Source organism: Peromyscus californicus, unplaced genomic scaffold (assembly GCF_007827085.1).
Source record: "Peromyscus californicus insignis strain IS unplaced genomic scaffold, ASM782708v3 Scaffold_7__1_contigs__length_154581171, whole genome shotgun sequence".
Lineage (NCBI taxonomy): Eukaryota > Metazoa > Chordata > Mammalia > Rodentia > Cricetidae > Peromyscus > Peromyscus californicus.
In genome coordinates this window covers 105,484,548-105,504,215 of record NW_026294595.1, presented here as the reverse complement: position 1 = coordinate 105,504,215, position 19,668 = coordinate 105,484,548, and the positions used below count along the sequence as shown (strand labels likewise).

Here is a 19,668-nt window from a genome sequence, read left to right as displayed (position 1 = left end):
GTTCTGCCTGCACACCAGGAGAGGGCACCAGATGTCATTATAGAAATTTTCAGGAGGCAGAGCCAGGCGGAGCTCTGTGAGTTCGAGGCCAGCCTGGGCTATCAAGTGAGTTCCAGGAAAAGGCGCAAAGCTACACAGAGAAACCCTGTCTCGAAAAACCAAAAAGAAAAAAAGAAAAAAAAGAAAAGAAATTTTATTTTTAAGGTGTGCTAGAATTAAAGGTGTGCACCACCACACCCTGCTCTAAGCTTTTCTTTAATTCATTTTTATAAATTGGCAACTTAGCTGGGTGGGATCTTGCCCTGAGGTCACCACTCCCTTTATTCCATTTCTTAATCTCTTTTATCTCTTTTATTTCCTTGAATACAGTACTTGGCTCCATTCCACTTTCTGGTGCTCCTTTTCTCCTCAAATATTTTTTCTTGTTCAGCTTGTTCCTTTTCATTATATATCTTCATTAGAGTTAACATTAGTAACCACACAACAGAGTCTATACTAGGCTGTTATGAGATTTCTTCTGAAAATGGAATTAATCCAAAACTCTTCACTTTAGCCTCAGGCAGACTCTTCCCACAAGGGCAAAAAAAAAAAAAAAATAAAGCCGCATTCTTCACCAAAATATCACAAGAACAATCTCTAGGCAACATTTCTGAAACTCTTGATCCAGGCCCCACAGTTCAAATCACACTTAGCACCACTGTCTTCCATGTACCTACTAGTATGGCCCTTAACTGCTTTTCTAATCCACAGTCCCAAGGTCCATGTTCCTTCAAACAAAAATATAGTCAAGATTATCACAGCAACTCCCCAGTCCCTGGTACCAACTTCTATCTTAGGGTTTCTATTGCTGTGAAACAACACTATGACCACAGCAACTCTTATAAAGAAAACATTTAATTGGGGTGGCATACAGTTTCAGAGGTTCAGGCCATTCTCTTCATGGTGGGAAGCAAAGGCTGAATGCAGACAGACATGGTGCTGGAGAAGGAGCTGAGAGTTCTACATCTTGATCTGCAGGTAACAGAAAGTAAACTGTGTCCCACACTGGGTGTAGATTGAGCATATGAGACCTCAGGGCCCATCTCCACAGTGACACACAACAAGGCCACACCTACTTTAAAGCCACACCTCCTATAGTGCCACTCCCTTTGGGGACCATTTTCTTTCAAACCACTACATGTCCCCTATGAGGTTTGGAGACTGGGGTGAAGAAAATATAATGTATATTGTAATGATAAATAAAAAGATGAGGTGAGGTGGGTACCTTTCGATGGGCAGACACAACACGTGCAACAGAATTAGTGCAAGAGGCTTATTGGGGGAGGGGGAGAGAGTGGAAGAGTGAAAAGGCCATGTCGGAGCCTGGACATAAGAGAGCAGGCAGGCAGACAGACAGACAGACAAGAGGAAGAAGAGGAAAGAGGACGAAACGGGAAAGAGACAGCAAAGAGAGGAGTTAGAAGCAAAAGAGACAGGAGAGGTAAAGAGCGCGAGCTAGCCTGGCGGCACTCTTAAGGGGCGCACATGTCGCATAGCTGGTGGTGGAAAGGCACCTGGCGCCAGGTGATGACGTAACTGCCTTGGCGGCAGAGGCAGGCTGCTGCTGTGGAAACATAAGTAATAGATTAACGTATCAATATTTAAGTCGTGAAGTGAAGGAGGAATGGGGAGGGAGGGAAGAAAGGTAAGATAAGAAGGGAGGTATTAATTAAAGAATCAACAAATGAAGAGTTGCCGGGAAGATGGTGGCCCAGTGTTTAGGAGTGCTTGCTCTGCTAGCAGGCCTGAATTGGAATCCCCAACACCTGTGGGAAAAGCCAGACATGGCTTCATGTCTCTGTAACTCCAGCATTGGGAGCACGAAGCCAGGTAGATCTCAAGAGGTCTCTGGCCAAGCCACCCTAGCCATAAAAGCAAGTGTCCACTTTAGTGAGTGTCTCAGTTAGGGTTTCTGTTGCTGTGGTAAAACACTATGGGCAAGGCTGCTTACAGAAGGAAGAGTTTGGGTGAATAATAGTCCACCCCACCAGCATCATGGTGGGGAGCAGGGCAGCAGGGCAGCCACAGAACCGCAGCTGAGAGCTCACATCTCAGTCCACAAACAGGAACCGGAAAGAGCTAACTGGAAATGGCACAAGTCTTCTGAAATTCAAAGTCTGCCCTCAGTGACATACTTTCCAACAAGGCCACACCTCCTGGTCCTCCCCAAACAATCGCCAACTGGGACCAAGTCTTCAGATGTCTGCGAGGATGAAGAACGCCTCAGTCCCTGTAGTAGTCTCACAGCCATATCATAATATACATTTAGTTCAGCTTCAAAAACCACCATAGCCTTTTAGTCTCAAGACTTTAAAAGCCAGAACCTCTTCTGAGACTCAAGGCGATCTCTTAATTGAACCTCCTGTAAAATAAAGCAAATTACATACTGTCTTAGGATTTCTATTGCTGTGAAGAGACACCATGACCACAGCAACTTCTTAGGAAGGAAAAAACATTTAATTGGAGTGGCTTACTTACATTTTCAGAGGTTTAGTCCATTATCATCATGGTGGGACATGGCAGTGTGCAGGCAGGTATGGTTTTGGAGTAGTAGTGGAGTACCCTACATCTTGGCTTGCAGGCAACAGAAAGTGGTCTGAGACACTGGGTGGTATTTTGGCCATATAGGAGACCTCAAAGCCTGCCTTCAAAGTGTCACACTTCCTCCAACGGGACCATACCTACTCCAACAAAACCACACCTCCCAATTGTGCCAGTCCCTTTGGGAGCCATTTTCTTTCAAACCACCACACATACTTCTAACATACAATGCCACATAATATACATTATTATTCTCAAAGGGAGGAATCAGGACATAGTGAGGAACTAGCTCTGTCGACCAGGCTGGCCTTGAACTTACGGAGATCGTCATGTCTTTGACTCCCCAGTGCTGGAATTAAAGTCATGTACTACCACAACCAGTGCAGGGTCAATTTTTAAGTAAATTAGAATTGGCAACTCTAGAGAAGCCCATTATCTACTACTGGCTAGCCTAGAACTTCCTAAGTAGACCAGGCTGACCTTGAACTCACAGAGATCTGCTTATATGTCTGACTTTTCTTTCTGAGTGCCCCTCTTTCCCTTTTAACCCTCGTGCCTCAATCTGTGTTAAAATATTTTTTTAGCTCTGCTAAAAACAAAAAACCTACTTGACTATGACACTATGACAAGTCAATCTGATAACTCAGATGGCTGTGGACTAACAGATAAGTAGTGTATGCACTGTGAGTGCTGTGGAGAAAGGGATGATTCATATCCTAAGCAAGGTGGAGTGAGACAGCATCAAATGTAATCATTCTGTCCAGAATGGAATACAGTTTAAAATCCATGCATTGCTCATTTCTGGAGTTGACCATTTCATACTTTTCCTCCACTGTTGGCCGTGCCTAACTGAAATCATAGTGAGTCCAGTCATGGCTAAGAGGGCAGGAGGCTCTGCTGTGTTGGAATGATCATTTGCAGCTGTGCTGCACTCATAAATACCCATGGAGACAGACGTGTATACCAACGTAATAAATACCTTCACCAGCACCTTTCCTGCCTCGCTGAGAGAGAACTGAAGCCTAAACCACAGGATTGTTGAAAGTGTGATACTATGAGAGTGAAGTGAATGGGAGTTCCAAAGCCTGGGAGAAACACCTCTGACTCTATAGGCTGTAGCCGGTCATTATCAAGAAGGAAGAGATGGCTCAGTGGTTAAGAGCACTGTCTACTCTTCCAGACGACCCGAGTTAAATTCCCAGCAACTCTTGGTGGCTCACAACCATCTACAATGAGATTGGATGCCCTCTTCTTGTCATGCAGGCATATGTGCAAATAGAGCATCATATACAGAAATAAATAAATCTTTAAAAAAAAAAAGCCAGGCGGTGGTGGCACACACCTTTAGTCCCAGCACTTGAGAGGCATAGACAGGCGGATCTCTGTGAGTTTGAGGCCAGCCTGGGCTACAGAGCGAGTTCCAGGACAGGTACCAAAACTACACAAGAGAAACCCTGTCTCGAAAAACAAAAACAAAAAAAGGAAAGAAAGAGAAGGCTGTGGGGCTGGAGAGATGGCTCAGCAGTCAAGAGCACTGACTGCTCTTGCAGAGGACCCAGATTCAGTTCACAGCCCTTATGTGCGGTGGCTCACGACTATCTGTAACTCCAGTTCCAGGGGATCCGACACCCTCTTCTGGCTTCTGTAGGTACCTGCGCACACACAGCAGACACATAAAAAACATTTTTAAGTTTAAAAAGAAAAGAAGAAAGACCTTGTTGTTCCTTAGGAGGATGACAATCTGAGGGAATTTATAGGAACATAAAGTTACTGTCCTTCCAGCCTGTGCAGTCTCAAGTCAAAGATCACCTGGTGGAAAGCCTGAAGGCGTTTCTCAGTTCCCGGTGGTTTCAGCATAGATCCTCAGATTGTCAGCACCTCTGCCGTGTGCCGAACAGCAGTAGTCTGGTCTGTTTCTTGTGGCTCTCCCCCTGAAATGCCAGGTTGATAATGGCTCTGGCCCTGCTTCTCCCTGACACAGGCTAGTATGACTGTCTATGACATTCCCGACTTGCTGGGAGGAGGAGGAGGATGCTTGGGATCTGTGGTCTTCTCAGAGTCATTTTTGACGTCTCGGATCCTGGTTAAAGAAAAGGGTAAGTGTGTGTGGTGTCTGGAAAGCGAACCTTGAGAAAGGTTTTATAAAATAAACGATAAATTAAACCAAAGATGACATAAACTGATGGATATGTTAAACTACTTACAAAAGCAAATGGTATATATTCTAATTAGTGAATATTACTTATAAATTAATAAGAAAAAATATGCTATTCAGTAGTTGCATGGGCAAAAAAATACAGACTATTCACAAAAGTAGAAAACAAAAAAATAAGGCAGATTGATTCACGTATATGAAGATATGAAGCCTGAATAATGGTCAAGAGGAAACAATTTATAAGGTAAAAGTTAGATACCACTTATTACTCCTTATGTTGGTCAAAAGGAAAACTATAAAGGATGATAAAGTGTGATGCCGGTACTGTCACCAGTTAACCAGCCGTGGTTCTGCCTTAACAGAAGTCATGGCTGCATAAGAGTCCATCAAGTGCTTCGGCAGCTTTTGTAAATCTTAGTGTTTGACCGCAGCAGCCGCAGCAGCAGCAGCAGCAGCCCCAGCCCCAAAGGCCTTCTCCAGTGGAAGAGCCCTCATTACAGGCCTTGGGTAGCAGAACTCCAGTTCTCCCAAGTGTGAGCAGCAATTTCAGAAGCCAGGAAAGTAGGACCCTGCACTCTGCAAGTGTCGTCTCCTAGGTAGACTTAGAAAATTGGGGTTTCTTAGCCCCTTGCAGCGGTGGTAGAGCACCTGGTGGGCCAAGGGGTCAGAATTCCTCTGCTGTTACAGTTGCCATTGTCACAGCTCCCAAGCCTGGGGTGTCTGAGACTTTAGCCTTAAACACTTGCCAGCTCTCTGGAGCTTTTCCAGTTATCAGGACCTGCGGTTTTTCTTAACTGATCTTTCTGGTCTTTTATCCTTTAGCCCCAGCTTTCCACCCTCTCCCTAATTCTGCCGTCCATCTTGTTCTCACCACACTGTCAAACTGTTCATGCTCTTCATTGTAGAGCAGCTCACCGCATGTGCGCATAGCTGTGACTGCAGCATTGCTGTGACTGCAGCATTGCTGTGACTGCAGCATAGCTGTGATTGTGCAGCATTGCTGTGACTGTGCAGCATAGCTGTGACTGGAGCATTGCTGTGACAGTTCCACCAACTAGGGGCCGAGTATTCAAACATATGAGCCTATGGGGGCTATTCTCAAACCACAGCATTTTGCTTCCTGGCCCCCATAGACTTTTGGCCATATCAAAATGCATTCAGTCTAAGCCGGGTGGTGGGTGGCGCACGCCTATAATCTCAGCATTCGGGAGGCAGAGGCAGGCAGATCTCTGTGAGTTCGAGGCCAGCCTGGTCTACAGAGCTAGTCCAGGACAGGCTCTAAAGCTACAGAGAAACCCTGTCTCAAAAAAAAAAAAAAATGCATTCAGTCCAACTCCAAAAGTCCTCGTAGTCTTTCAGTTTCAGCACTACTTAAAAGTCCAATTTCAGCCGGGCGGTGGTGGCGCACGCCTTTAATCCCAGCACTCGGGAGGCAGAGCCAGGCGGATCTCTGTGAGTTCGAGGCCAGCCTGGACTACCAAGTGAGTTCCAGGAAAGGCGCAAAGCTACACAGAGAGACCCTGTCTCGAAAAACCAAAAAAAAAAAAGTCCAATTTCAAAGTCTCTTCTCAGACTCAAGGAAATCTCTCTCTCTCTCTCTCTCTCTCTCTCTCTCTCTCTCTCTCTCTCCCTCCCTCCCTCCCTCCCTCCCTCCCCCCCCCCCCTCCCTCCCTCCCCCCCCCTCCTGAATGCTGGTATTAAAGGCGTGTGCCACCACGGCCCAGCTCAAGGAAATCTCTTTAATTGTAAGGTCCTATAAAATCAAAAAGCAAATTACATACTTCCAACATACAGTAGCACAGAATATACATTACCATTGCATAAAGGAAGAATCAGGGCACAGTGAGGAAGTACTAAACCGAAGCAAGATCAAACCCTGCAGGGCAAACTCCAAATCCCATAGCTCTGTGTCATGTCAAAGGGTTCAGATGGCTCTTGCCTTCCAGCTTTGCTAGCAACCTGGTAATGGTAGATGTAGCTTTACTGGGTATATATAATACCTGTACTTTTTGATAAAAAAAGGTAGAAAGGGCCGGGCGGTGGTGGCGCACGCCTTTAATCCCAGCACTCGGGAGGTAGAGCCAGGCGGATTTCTGTGAGTTCGAGGCCAGCCTGGTCTACAGCGCAAGATCCAGGAAAGGCGCAAAGCTACACAGAGAAACCCTGTCTCGAAAAACCAAAAAAAAAAAAAAAAAAAAAAAAAAAGGTAGAAAGGACTAATTCATGATTACTCATTTACACTCACTGCATTCTGAAGATACTCAGCAACCTTTCACAATCATCTTGTTAGTCTCCCTATCTCCAGATGGGGTAGCTCCGTGTGTGGGGGCGGGGGCACCAGACTCAATGCTAACAGGAGCCCTTTCTTTCAGAGTAGGCCTGCAAGGTGGACTGAGGTGGCTAGGCATAACTGGCATGTCTTTGGTCTTCCTACAGGTGGCACTATTACCCCAGAAACCAGCTACATTGTCCTGACAGCTGCCATCCCCAGATTCTGTTCCTGGCTGGTTAGTATCATGCACTCGCTAGTCACAGTGGACCTAAACCAAGAAAACTCTGGGGCAGAGATTTAAGGAGGAACCTCTTTCTGGAGTCCCTGGAGGGCTGTCAGATTGTGATCTAGCTTTTATTTAGGAATAGAACCCACTCATAGTCTTAGAAACATTCAAAAAAGGGAACAAAGTTGTTTGTGAGAAGACATTAACGCCCTCCCGTTGTAGATGAGAACACTTGAGCTTAGGCTGATAGCCAGGGACTAGTTCCAACTCTTCAACACCATCACCAACACCTCTGCCTGTCCAGGGTCTCACAGACTGAGAAGTTGATTCCTTCTTTGGTCAGAGGGATTGCTGCTATTTTTTCTATTTTTTAAGTGCCTCTCTACATGTAGAAAAGTCCCATTTTCTTTGAGGAGGCTTGGTCTGAAATATAGTTCGGTTTTGTGGTTGTTTTGGTTTGGTGTTTGTTTGTTTTGTTTTGTTTTAGGCCAATCTCATGTAATTCAGGCTGGCCACAAACTCTCACTCTATAGCCAGGGATGCCTTGATCCTCCTGCCTCCACCTTTCCAATGCTAGGGCTACAGTGCTCTACACCACTCCCAGAAGAGTGTTTTGGGACATAGAAAATGTGTCAGCAGGGAATCTGTATTTAACAGTTAAGTACTGTAGGGATACATGAATTCCTTGATGACAGCATCTCAGACCACAAAAATAAGGACAGTGACCAGAGACAAGCTTGTAAAGCAAAATTCCAAATGCTGGCCAGGAGTGAGTGGTAGGTTAGTTGACTTCAACACACACAACCTACAGTTTCCTTTTCCTGAACTGTATTCAGGAGGACCGCAGATATCTTTGTTAGAAAAGGACCAGGTTGAAGGGAAGTCTCAGTTTGCAGAGGGCACTGACATATAACTCTGTCCTGGAACTTGCTCTGTAGACCAGGTTGGCCTCAAACTCATAGAGTTCCGCCTATCTCTGCCTCCCAAGTGCTGGGATGAAAGGCGTGCACAACTGCTATCCAGCCATATAACTCTTATTTATTGAAAGCTCTACATATAGTTTGCTTCTAGTAATTAAATCTAAGTCATTTGAGATTAAACACAACACACACACACAGTTTACATACCATGAACAGGCATGGTAGTACATACTTGTCAGCCCACCCCTGAAGGCTGGAGCCAGAGGATTACAGGTCTGAGGCTCACCAGGATTGTATAGCATTACATAGTGAATTCTAGAGCTACCTGGACTGAGTAAGGCCTGCCTTTAAAAGACAGTGTCTTGGTACCTATTTTAGAATCTGTTTCTGCAGTTCTGATGTAGATAGGGGAGAACAAAGTGTCATACTCTAGCATGTATGTCTAAATAAGGTGCACTCTGGCCAGGCACACACCTTTAATCCCAACACTCACTAGGCAGAGGCAGGCAGAACTCTTAAGAGTTTGAAGCTAGTCTGGTCTACATAGTTCCAGACCAGCTGGGGCTACCTAGAGAGACCCTGCCTTACAGTACACTCTGGAAATACTTCAGTATGTTCCCACTCGTTATGCAGTGGTTTTCTCTCTACTGTGAAATGCAAGTGGAGATTATGCTTCCTCTCCATGTATCTGAGGCTCATTAGCTGGGCCTGAGGCTCTAGCAGGAAAATCCACCTTGGCCCCATGCCTGAGGTCTGATGACCAGCAGCATCTTTGCCAGTATGTGAGGGCCTGAGAGGATTGGATGTGGTAGAAGAACACCTAGGGAGAAACAGCAGGGTTCTATCCTTGAAGCACTAAATTGAAAATTCTTCATTTCCATTGGATACAGGTAGAAGAAAATGAAATAAAATTGTCTGAGAAAACCCTGCAAGCAACAAGGGTAAGCAGCATTTTTGCTCCCAGTGATTGCATCATTATTAACATGAGATGGGGGCTGGAGAGATGGCTCAGCAGTTAAGACCACTTGCCGCTCTTGCAGAGGACCTGGGTTGGGTTCCCAGCACCCACGTGGTGTCATAATTGTTCATACTCCGCTTCCAAGGGATTCTGTGCCTCTTCTGGCCTCCCTGGGTACCAGATACACAGGTGGTACACATACGTGCATACAGGCAAAGCACTCGTGTACGTGAAGTAAATATTTCTGTAAGATGGCTCAAATGTAAGCAATTTGTGATGATAAAATACTTCACCTCGGGGCTGGAGCTCAGCAGTCAAGGGCACTGGCTGCTCTTCAGAAGGCACAGGGTGGCTCACAACCATCTATAACAACTCCCAGGGAATCCTATGCCCTCTGCTGGCCTCCAAGGGCACCAAGCATACATATGGTACACAAACATACATGTAGACAAAACACTCACATAATACATAAAGTTTTTTTAATTATTTTTTAAAAATATCTCCTCTTAACTGCTAAGCAAAAAAGAGTTTGTACTTTTCGTCTTCGATTCCTGTTAGCATTTTCCACTTCCTGTTAGGCCTCTGAGGGAAGAAAATGCTTACAGAGGCCAAAGTGAAGGATTCTACCTAGACTTTTAGTGTTTTTAAAAATCTCCCTGTATATTTTTTAAGTCAGCATGCAGGATCAGATCCAAAGCCTTGAGCAGTCTAGGCAAGCACCCCTACCATGGAGCTGTCTAATCTCCCCCAACCTGTCCTGAGCACTATTAGAAGCAGATCCAAATTGACCTACACAGAAGCTGAGATGGTAAGGTGTTAGGCCAAAGAGAAGGTGACTTCTTTTACACAGACATCAGTCAACTGGAACAAGACCACCACAAGGAGGGTACAGAAGCCAGGTGTGATAGGCAGTACACACCTATCGTCACTATAGTCAGGAAGCTCAGGCAGGAGGATCACTGCAAGTTCCAGGCCAGCCTGGACTACAGTGAGACTTTGTCACAAAAAAAAAAACCCTCACAATGTTGGTAATACGCCAGGTGATGCCAAAGCACATGGTATATGTTTGGTATATTCAAATCTGACTCACCTTTTAACTGACTAAATGGATAAGAGCTGTGATTCTGTGAGTTTTTATGCTGTAAATCACCAGATTTTTGTTGCTAATGTTTTTAAAGGGGGACGAGTGTTTCTTGGGCACATTGCTAACAGGAGGAAAAGGAGCGTATCTTTATTCCAACAGTCCACAGTCCAGGCCTGAGGAAGGTAAGCAGCTGTGACTGTGTTCTTGGCTGTGTCCCAGTCCCTTGTTTGCAGGCGTTAGCACAGTGTTGTGGTTAACAATACACCTGCTCTCTGAAAAGATGTGCTGGCATGGAAGTGTTTGCCTGAGCCGTTTCCCTTTGGCTCGACTACTTTATAGATAAGGAAGCTTGTGCTGGCTTCACGAGCATGGGTCTGTACCAGAACTGCACGTGGCCCGCTTTCTGCTGCCATTGCTTTGTTCTCGGGGTGGCCAGAGTGGCAGCTCTTCCAGCATAGAGCCACAGACCTACAGTTTTCTCCTGTGTCACAAACTGTTACTGATTTCATGTTTTAAAACAGCACCTTGCTGAGCAGTGGTGGTGCTCACCTTTAATACCTTTAATCCCAGCATTGAGGAGGCAGAGACAGGTGGATCTCTGTGAGTTCGAGGCCATCCTGGTCTACAGAGTGAGTTCCAGGACAGCCAGAGCTACATAGAGAAACCCTGTCTTGAAGAAGAAAAAAAATAATAACACGCCTCATTATTAACTCCAAGTTTTGCAAGTCAAAAGCCTAGGCAAACAGGACCAAGTGGCACATGAGTGTAATCCTAGTATGGGGATGGGGGCGGAGGCATGAGCTCTGACCATGTGTTAAAGGCAGCCTGGACTACACAGTGAGTTTGATACCCTACAGGACTATTAATCAAATCGTCTTAGAAGAACACCAGGCAGGCTTGTGTAGTTCAAGGTGTAATGAGGCCCAAATCAAAGATCAACCAGACCTGATTCTCATTTCTAGAGGCTCTGGGGGAAGAGTCTATCTAAATTGTTGGTCCACCACTTCCTTTTGTTTATAGGATGAAGCCCCCATTTTATGCCTCCTGGTAGGTGGAGACTGGACTCAGACCCTCCCTTGGACCCTCCACAACAATAGTGGACTTTGTGTTGAATCTTTCTCGCATCAGTGTGCCCTCCAGCTTCTGTGATTCACACTATTTTCTTTATGCAAAATATAGTCACCCTTGCAAGCATCTCACCCCTTTATGGCAACAGTTAATGTCTTAAATATCGTGGGCTCAGATATTCCAAATCCCATCATCAAGATCATCTCCAGGGACTGGAGAGATGGCTCAGCAGTTAAGAGTGCTTTACTGCTCTTACAGAGGACCCAAGTTCTATTCCCAGTACCCATGTCAGATGACTCACAACCCCTTCTAACTCCAGAGAAATCCAGTACCTTTGGCCTCCAAGGGCTCCTGTGCTCAGATGCACATACTGACACATAGACATAAATAAAAATGAAATAAATCCTTAGCTAGGTGGTTGGTAGCACACACCTTTAATCCAAGGGAGACAGAGGCAGGTAGATCTCTGAGTTTGAGGCCATCCTGGTCTGCAGAGTGAGTTCCAGGGCAGCCAGAACTACACAGAGAAACCCTGTATAGAAAACAAGACAGAGAGAGAGAAAAAAAAAAAAAAAACAATCAAAAACCTTATTTAGTTAGTTGGTTGGTTAGTTAGTTAGTTAGTTAGTTAGTTAGTTAGTTAGTTAGTTTTTCTGAGGCAGAATTTCTCTGTGTAACAGCCCTGACTGTCCTGGAACTCACTTTGTAGACCAGGCTGGTCTCAAACTCACAGAGATCTGCCTGCCTCTGCCTCCCGAGTGCTGGGGTTAAAGGCACTTGCCACCACTGCCAGGCCGAAAAACCTTATTTTTTAAAAACAGAACAGATCTAGCCATGTCCAGCCTGTGGTGCATGGGGCATCATGTGACACAGGAGAGCTGTGAACATAGCCCAACACAGACTCATGAAGTTAGTGCAAACATTGAGACTTTTCTTTTTGCACATTTCATGGGCTCCAGGGACTTGATTGTATGGTTCTCAGGTATGGCCTTTACAGATAGCAGTTGTGCTGCAGTGGGAACAGGCTGGACACACCTGAGCCGTGTATAGATCAGGATCAAGACGGTAGTCAAGTACAGGTCTGAAATGCAGGTTTTCTTTGTGGATTTATGAAACTGAAGAACTAACTACTTGTTCCTTGCTCTCCCAGTAGACAAGACAGAACTAGTCAGGGATAACCTGCACTTCAGGTTCAGAGGAGGGAGGGTTGATCAGGGAGAAGAGGTCACCAACCTAAAGCAGCCTTAAAGTCTAGCTGGACAAGCAAGCCGAGTCTAGTGGTCCACGCCTTTAATCTCAGCCTTAGGAGGGTGAGGCAAGAGGGTCTCAAGTTCCTGACTAGCCCCTGAGCAACTTAGTGAAACTCCGTCTCAATAAAAGTAAGGGCAAGAGAGATGGCTCGGTGGCCACTCTTCTAGAGGACCTGGGTTCAATTTCCACCACCCACGTAGTGGCTCCCAACTGTCTGTAATTCCAGTTCCCAGGGGTCTCATGCCCTCTTCTGGCCTCCAAGGGTATTCACGGCGCACATATGGTGCACTGACGTACAGAGAGACCAAACTCCATATACATAAAATAAAATAATTCTTGGGATGTCGCTCAGTGACATAGTGCTTGCCCAGCATGCTCTGAGTTCAGCTGCCTTGGTTTAGTACCCACTACACGGGTGTGGGGGTGTCTAGTCAGGTGGTCAAATTCTAGGTCTTTGATTATTGTCAAGACCTGAGGATTGTTCCTTGTGGTTCTCAGCTCTGCCCTCTGAGCTGTTAGTTTTTCCTTCTAGGCTCTTTTCCCCACACCTCTGTGGTTCCTTCCTTAGGACTGAGGACCTAGAAATAATTCCCCATGTGTCTCAACTCTGCCCCCTTGGGTCCCAGGACTCTCTGGCTTTGAACATTTGTTGTGTGTGTGTGCATGACTGTGCACATGCCACAGCGTTCATTGCTGGTCAGAGGACACCTTAGGGGGGTCAGTTCTCTCCATCCACCACATAGGTTCTGGAGATTATATTCAAATTATCAGACTTGGCAGCAACCTCCTTTACCACTGAGCCATCTTGCCATCCCAGCCTTCAGAGCTCTACATTTCACTCTGGGCCACAGTCTCTCAGCCTTCCATTTTCCACAGAAGGCAGACCTTACTTTGTAGCTTCATCGTTTCGTGCACCTGCTTCATGCCAGTGGCATTCTGGGAGTTCGGCATCCTTCTTTCATTTTCATAGTCTGTCCTTTCAGTGTGGGCTGTGTTTTTGCTGATGGAAAAATTCTTGAAAACATACTGGTCTTAAGTGGATTTCATGGAATTCATTTCCCTGCTCCTTTTTGGTTTCCTCAGAATAAGAGTGTGTGTGTGTCTGTCTGTCTGTCTGTCTGTCTGTCTGTCTCTCTCTCTCTCTCTCTCTCTCTCTCTCTCTCTCTCTCTCTCTCTCTGGCGGGCGGGGGGGGGGGGGGGTGTCTGGGAGATAGACAGATTGGCTGGGGATCTGACCTCATGCACGCTAGGCAAATGCTATGCTACTGAGCTGTGACCCCAGCCCCACAGATAACATTTTCTTGTGTGTCCTGTTCTTTGCTGTTGGATACAGATAGCGTTTCTGTGGAGTTTGAACTTTGACCTCACAAATTCCTCAGCTCTACAAAGCAAATCCTCTTTCTGGATGGTTTGTTCTTAGTGAAAATATTTTAGCTGGTGGCAAATTCCTCTCCCTGTTCTTAGATCATTGGTTCATCATTCCCGTTCACACAGAAGACAAAGCCCACAGAGCTGTGGTTTCAACCTGTGAATGCTGGGGAGTTGTGCTGTGCCCTTCATTTCTGCTCCTCCAAGTCCTGTTGCTGAAGCCCTGGGAGTCAGGGGCATTGTGGAAGTCATGTCATGTGACTATAGTGCTAACCTTGGAGCAAGATCATGTCTAGGGAGTATTGGGGTTGTTTGGGTTTGAAAGAGGGTCTCCTGTCTCCCAGGGTGGTCTCAAACTAGAGGTCTTCCTACCTTTGCCTCCCACATGTTGATGATACAGATGTGTGCTACTACACTCACATTGTATAACATGTTGTTTTGATTGGGGGTGGGGTGAGGTTGAACCCAAAGCTCTATGAACGCTGGGCAAGCTTTATATCACTCAACTACTTCCCAAGCCCTGGGTCGTTTTGTTTTTTTTTTGTTTTGTTTTGGGGGACAGGGACTCATTATGTATTCTTGGCTCATCTGGAACTCACTGTGTAGCCCAGGCTGGCTTCAAATTCACAGATATCCACCTATTTCTGCTCTGCTGGGTTTTTTGAAACAGTGTCTTACTTAGCCCAGACTGGCCTCATACTTGCTATATAGCTAAGAATGAGTGAACTGCTGCCCCTCTTACATTTATTTCCCAAGAACTGGGATGTAGGTATGTGCCACCATGCTGTGACCCAAAGGTTTCATGTATGCTAGACAACCAGTCTTCCAGCTGAACTACATCTCCAGGCCTTGTGTAGTGTTTTCAAAGCAAGCTATAGATGTAATAGAGAGGTGTTGTTTAATGTCATATTTGATCCATTTTTAATATTCATAGGGATATGTGCCAAAATTAGTTTGTACCTTCTCAGCAAAGAGCCTTATTAGAAAACTGATTTTGCATTGTATCGTGTTACCCAACAAGATTTAATGTATCTAGTCTCTGCCTAAGAATGAAGAGCACAACTAGAAATTTCTGGGTCCTTATTAGTCACATTGTTTATGTTCTACACAACTCTAGTTCTTCTGTATCTAGGCAAACACTCCACCACTGAGCCACTCCCCAACCCGGTCACATCATTTTCAGATCTTAAACCTAAACTGGGTATGGTGGCATATGTTTGTAATCCCACACTCTTGTGCTCCCAACACTTGGAAAATTGAGGTAAGAGGGTCACCATTTCAGGGCTAACCTGTTCACATAGTAAATTCAAGCCAAGGCTGGATAGTGAAGTCCTCTTTCAGCCTTCCTTCCCCCCTAAAAAACTTCCATTTCACATTTACCTAAGTTTACACAGTTCATGCTGCAGAACAATCTATAGAAGCAGAAAATGTTAACAAGTCTCCCTACTCTGTGTATTAAGCATGTTACCATGTTAAAATTAAGGGCTTAACTGAGCTTTAGATTGGTGCCATTTAAGACTACCCCTTTGTGGTATAGAGCTTGACCCGAAAAGCCTTACAGTGCTAGGCAGGAACCCCTTCACTAAGCTGTGTGCCCTGGTTTGTAGTACTGCTGATTTTTACTTTGATACAGGGTCCTGCCAAGTTTCCCAGACTGGCCTTGAACACACTCTGTTACTTGAGATGCCTCAGGAGATCATAGGCATATACTTCTATCCTGCTAGAGGAGGCTCTCTTAAAGGAAAATAACACAAAGTGCCTAGGGCTTTTCTCAGGCTTTGCAGGGGGGAATTGCAAAGATGAAAGGCCTTGATACTCAAATGTTGTTAGTGTCTTAAAATCTGCCTCTAATTGGAAGAGGATGAGTTTGAAATTGGTGTGTCTCCATCCCTAACAGTATTTATCTTGAGCTCCTCATCGTGATTGGTCAAATCCTGAGCTCTGTTGAAGGGGAACACTCGCCTATGGTTGTGGTCTGAGTTGGAGCAGCATCTGCAGGACACCAGATCTAGACAGCAGTTCCGCCAGATGACTTCCCTCCAGAGTACTTAGGACTGAGAATAGCACGTCCTCCCCAGGAGCTGCTTCCAGCTCCAGTACTTCCTCCCTTCCCTAGCCAGGGGCTTTTACTGTCCTGAGGCTGCTTGCTATTCAGCTTTCCCTTCACTCTGTCCTTCATGTGCCCTTGTCTTCTGGCCCTGCTATCCTTGGCCAGGCAGGCTGCCCAGTACCTAATCCTTAAAACTTGCTTTAGACTCATAGACCCATATCCTTAAACATGTTCTGTTTTTAACTTAACCCAAATAAAATCACACTGTGTGTGCTGACCTGGAGCTTGCTTTTGGGTTTGGTGTTATGCTTCTATAGTTTGTCCAGATTGTGTTATCTGGGAACAGCACAGCAGTGAGAATAGCAGAACTTGCTGTCACAGTGATGTGCTGGCACAGCAGACTGCTAGGGTGTCCAAGGAGGCTGAGACAAGGGAACATGTTTAAAGACAAAAATGAGGAAGATTACATCAGATATTCTGAAGCCAGCTGTGGCGTTGATGATTAATCACAAACTGGTGTCAGTTCAAGGTCGAACAGACAGTTGCTGGGTAGATTCCTTTTAGAAGGACTTTTTATTAAGGTTGCAGTGGACTCTAGGAGCTCAGGTTCTGGCACTCTTCTGTGATAGCCACTACCAAGCAGTCAGGTGTAAAAGTCCTTCCTTCATAATTTGACATTATTTACCTTTTGGAAGGGTTGATATAAAGTGACTCAATTTAGATTTAAAACTTTCACCTGTCACAGTTGTATTCATATAGTTCATTGATTTTCATAGCTCCAAGTACTCCTTCATATGTAAATAAGGCATTACATTTTTATTTTATGTGTATAAATGTTTGGCTACATGTATGTCTGTGCACCATGTGGATGCCTAATGCCCAGGGAGGCTGGAAAAAGGTATCAGATCCTCTGGAACTGGAGTTACCAATGTTGTGAGCTGACATGTGGGTACTGGAAGTTGAACTCAAGTTCTCTGAAAGTGTTCCTAACCTCTGAGCCATCTTTCCAGCTCCTCGTTTTTATTTTTGATGATCCTTTGTTTTGTTTATAGGTTTCTTTTGTTTGTTACTATTGCAGCAGTACAGTGGGGAGTTTTTGTGGCAGGGTGGGGAGTGGTGGTGGTAGCTGGCCTTGAACTCACAGAGTCTGCCTCCCTGGTGCTGGGATTAAAGGTGTGAACCACCATGACTGGCCAGTTCTTAGAATTCTTACATGCCTCTTTTTAGTTACAGAAATCCCAATCTCTCCAGAATTTGATACAGAGCAGCAAGATGTGGGGATTAGGATGTTGCCCACACAACCTTCATCCAAGAGACTAGACTGTTCTTGGAGAGCTTGTACCAAGGCATGCTTTGATGAGTAGGGTGCAGAGTTCTGGCGTTCGGGGTGAATGTTGTGCTGTACTGTCAGTAACTTTGTGTGTCTCTGATTGTTAGTGAGCATTGACTACATTCTCATTGGCTGTGCTTGTGTCTTCAGTTTCTTTTAGAAATTCCTTGCTTACTTTTAGGAATTATTTATAGATTTGGAGGACTAATTTTTTGTCAGATTATATTTGGTAATATTTTTTTAACCTTGTGGTATATCTTTATTTTTTGGCTTTTGGGTTTTTTGTTTGTTTGTTTGTTTGTTTCAAGACAGGATTTCTCTGTGTCGTTTTAGTGCCTGTCCTGGATCTCACTCTGTACACCAGGATGGCCTCGAACTCACAGAGATCCACCTGCCTCCTGAGTGCTGGGATTAAAGGCATGTGCCACCACTGCCCGGCTATTTTTTTTTTTTAAATGACACTTTTTAGCTGGACTAATTTTTCCCTTTAGAGGGAGGAAAGAGGGTGCTAGGGATTGAACCCAGAGCCTTGCTAATGATTGGCAAGTGGTAAGCTATACCACCATCTTTGATTTTTATTTATGGCATTTTTTTTGTTTTGTATATTGGGATTAAACCCAGAGTGTTCTGCATATAAGTGCTCTACCACTGAGCTACATCCCTAGGCCTATTCATAATATTTTTGAAAGCAGAAAAAGTTTTAAATAGATATAGTTGTGCACACCTGTGATTGTAGCAGTTTGGAGGCTATGATAAACGATTATGAGTTCTGGAACAACCTGGGCTACCTCTACATAACCTTTTCCAGAGGAGAGGGAGGCAGAGGCAGACTGACTTCATGTTAAAGTCTCCTAAGTTTATAAACTGAGGATATGACCATTCCATTGTGTGGTTAAAGTGAAAGTTTTTATTGTAGATTTGAGAGAGAGAGAGAGAGAGAGAGAGAGAGAGAGAGAGAGAGAGAGAGACAGAGACAGAGAGACAGAGAGAGAGAGAGACAGAGAGAGAGAGACAGAGAGAGAGACAGAGAGACAGAGACAGAGAGAGAGAGAGGGAGGGAGGGAGGGAGGGAGGGAGGGAGAGAGAGAACAGCCAGAGGCATCTAGAAAAGTCCAAAGCAGAGAGAAAAAGAAGTAGACTGAACGTGGACAGCAGACTGGACATGGCCAGGGCTATCTGTGAGAGAGAGAATAGCAGGGCACAGAGAACAGAGAAAACACAGTGAGAGAAGCAGGAGCCGAGCAGAGAGAAAGCATAATGAGAATAGCAGGGTAATAAGGACAGTGAGTAGCTGGAAGGGAAGGCCTGGAGCTGGAGGGAGTTTAGGGTAGGAAGGAGGTGAGAAGGGCTAGGATGCTGTTGTGGACTTTGAAATGTGTACCAGGTCCTTGTGATGCTGAGGAAGCCTGGAGGCCAGCGTGCACTTTGATGTGCTGATAGGCACCACAGGTAGACATTTGCCCCTTCTGCCAGAGGTAAGGGTAATGGCTCCTTTTGGTAGAGGGAAACCAGCTTCATAAGTTCCTGAGGAATGCTGGCTTTCATCTAACCGCCAGAAATCCTCCTATAGCTCATTTCTGAGTTTCCTTTAGACCTTCCTCTAACTCTGAAGTCTTTTTTTCTGCTTGGATTGACCTTTGAAAGTGGTATGTGATAAGAGGCCAATTTAAAATAAAGAGATATAAGCACCTGTCCCAACAACAATCTTTGACTAAAAGATTCTTTCCCCACTGATCTGCAAGTGCCAGTGGTTCTTATAAGTCAAGTCTATTTATTTGGCCCCTCTGTTCTGTGCCATTATTCAGTTTGTCCTTGAGAAAATACCACATTGTCTTAAGTTAGATTTCTACTACATTCTAGACTGAGTAACTTAAATAATAATCCTAGAGGCTAGGAAGTCCAAAAGCAAAGTACAGGTGGTGGGTTGTTTTGAGGCTGCTTTTCTTGGCTCCTTATGCCAAAAACGGCCTCTCTTGTGTACACAAAGGGCTGTAAAGGAAGAGTTAGCTCTCTGGATCTCATTCTCCTGGGGTTTGGTTGTTGGTTAATTTTGGGTTTGTTTTCATTTTTTGTGACAGAGTCTCACTATGTAGCCCTGGCCAGCCTGAAACTCACAATGTAGACCACACTGGCCTTAAACTCACAGAGATCCTACAGTCTCTGCCTCACCGTGAGGATTATGCTTTCTAATTAATTGGTCTTTATTTATGTCTCAATCTCTTCATCTTGTTTTCAAGTCCTGATTTCCCATCATTCTCTTGATTCACTCTACTGCCAAGACTTTCCATAGAATTTTTTTGTTTGAATTACTGAATTTTTCTTTTTTGTTTGTTTTGTTTTGTTTTTTGAAACAGGGTTTCTCTGTATAACATCCCTGACTGTCCTGGAACTTTCTTTGTAGGCCAG

General features: G+C 45.0%; 1 protein-coding gene across 3 annotated transcripts in view; it reads left to right on the top strand.

The window, feature by feature from the left end:
* Positions 1-19,668, top strand: part of Dnaaf9 (dynein axonemal assembly factor 9) — a 143,062-nt gene that overhangs the window by 67,937 nt on the left and 55,457 nt on the right. For all 3 annotated transcript variants that reach the window (XM_052724534.1, XM_052724533.1, XM_052724535.1), the window contains exons 17-20: positions 4,562-4,676; positions 7,172-7,242; positions 9,044-9,094; positions 10,290-10,377. In XM_052724534.1, coding sequence (XP_052580494.1) covers positions 4,562-4,676; positions 7,172-7,242; positions 9,044-9,094; positions 10,290-10,377 — 325 coding nt within the window. The remainder of the gene's footprint in view (positions 1-4,561; positions 4,677-7,171; positions 7,243-9,043; positions 9,095-10,289; positions 10,378-19,668) is intronic.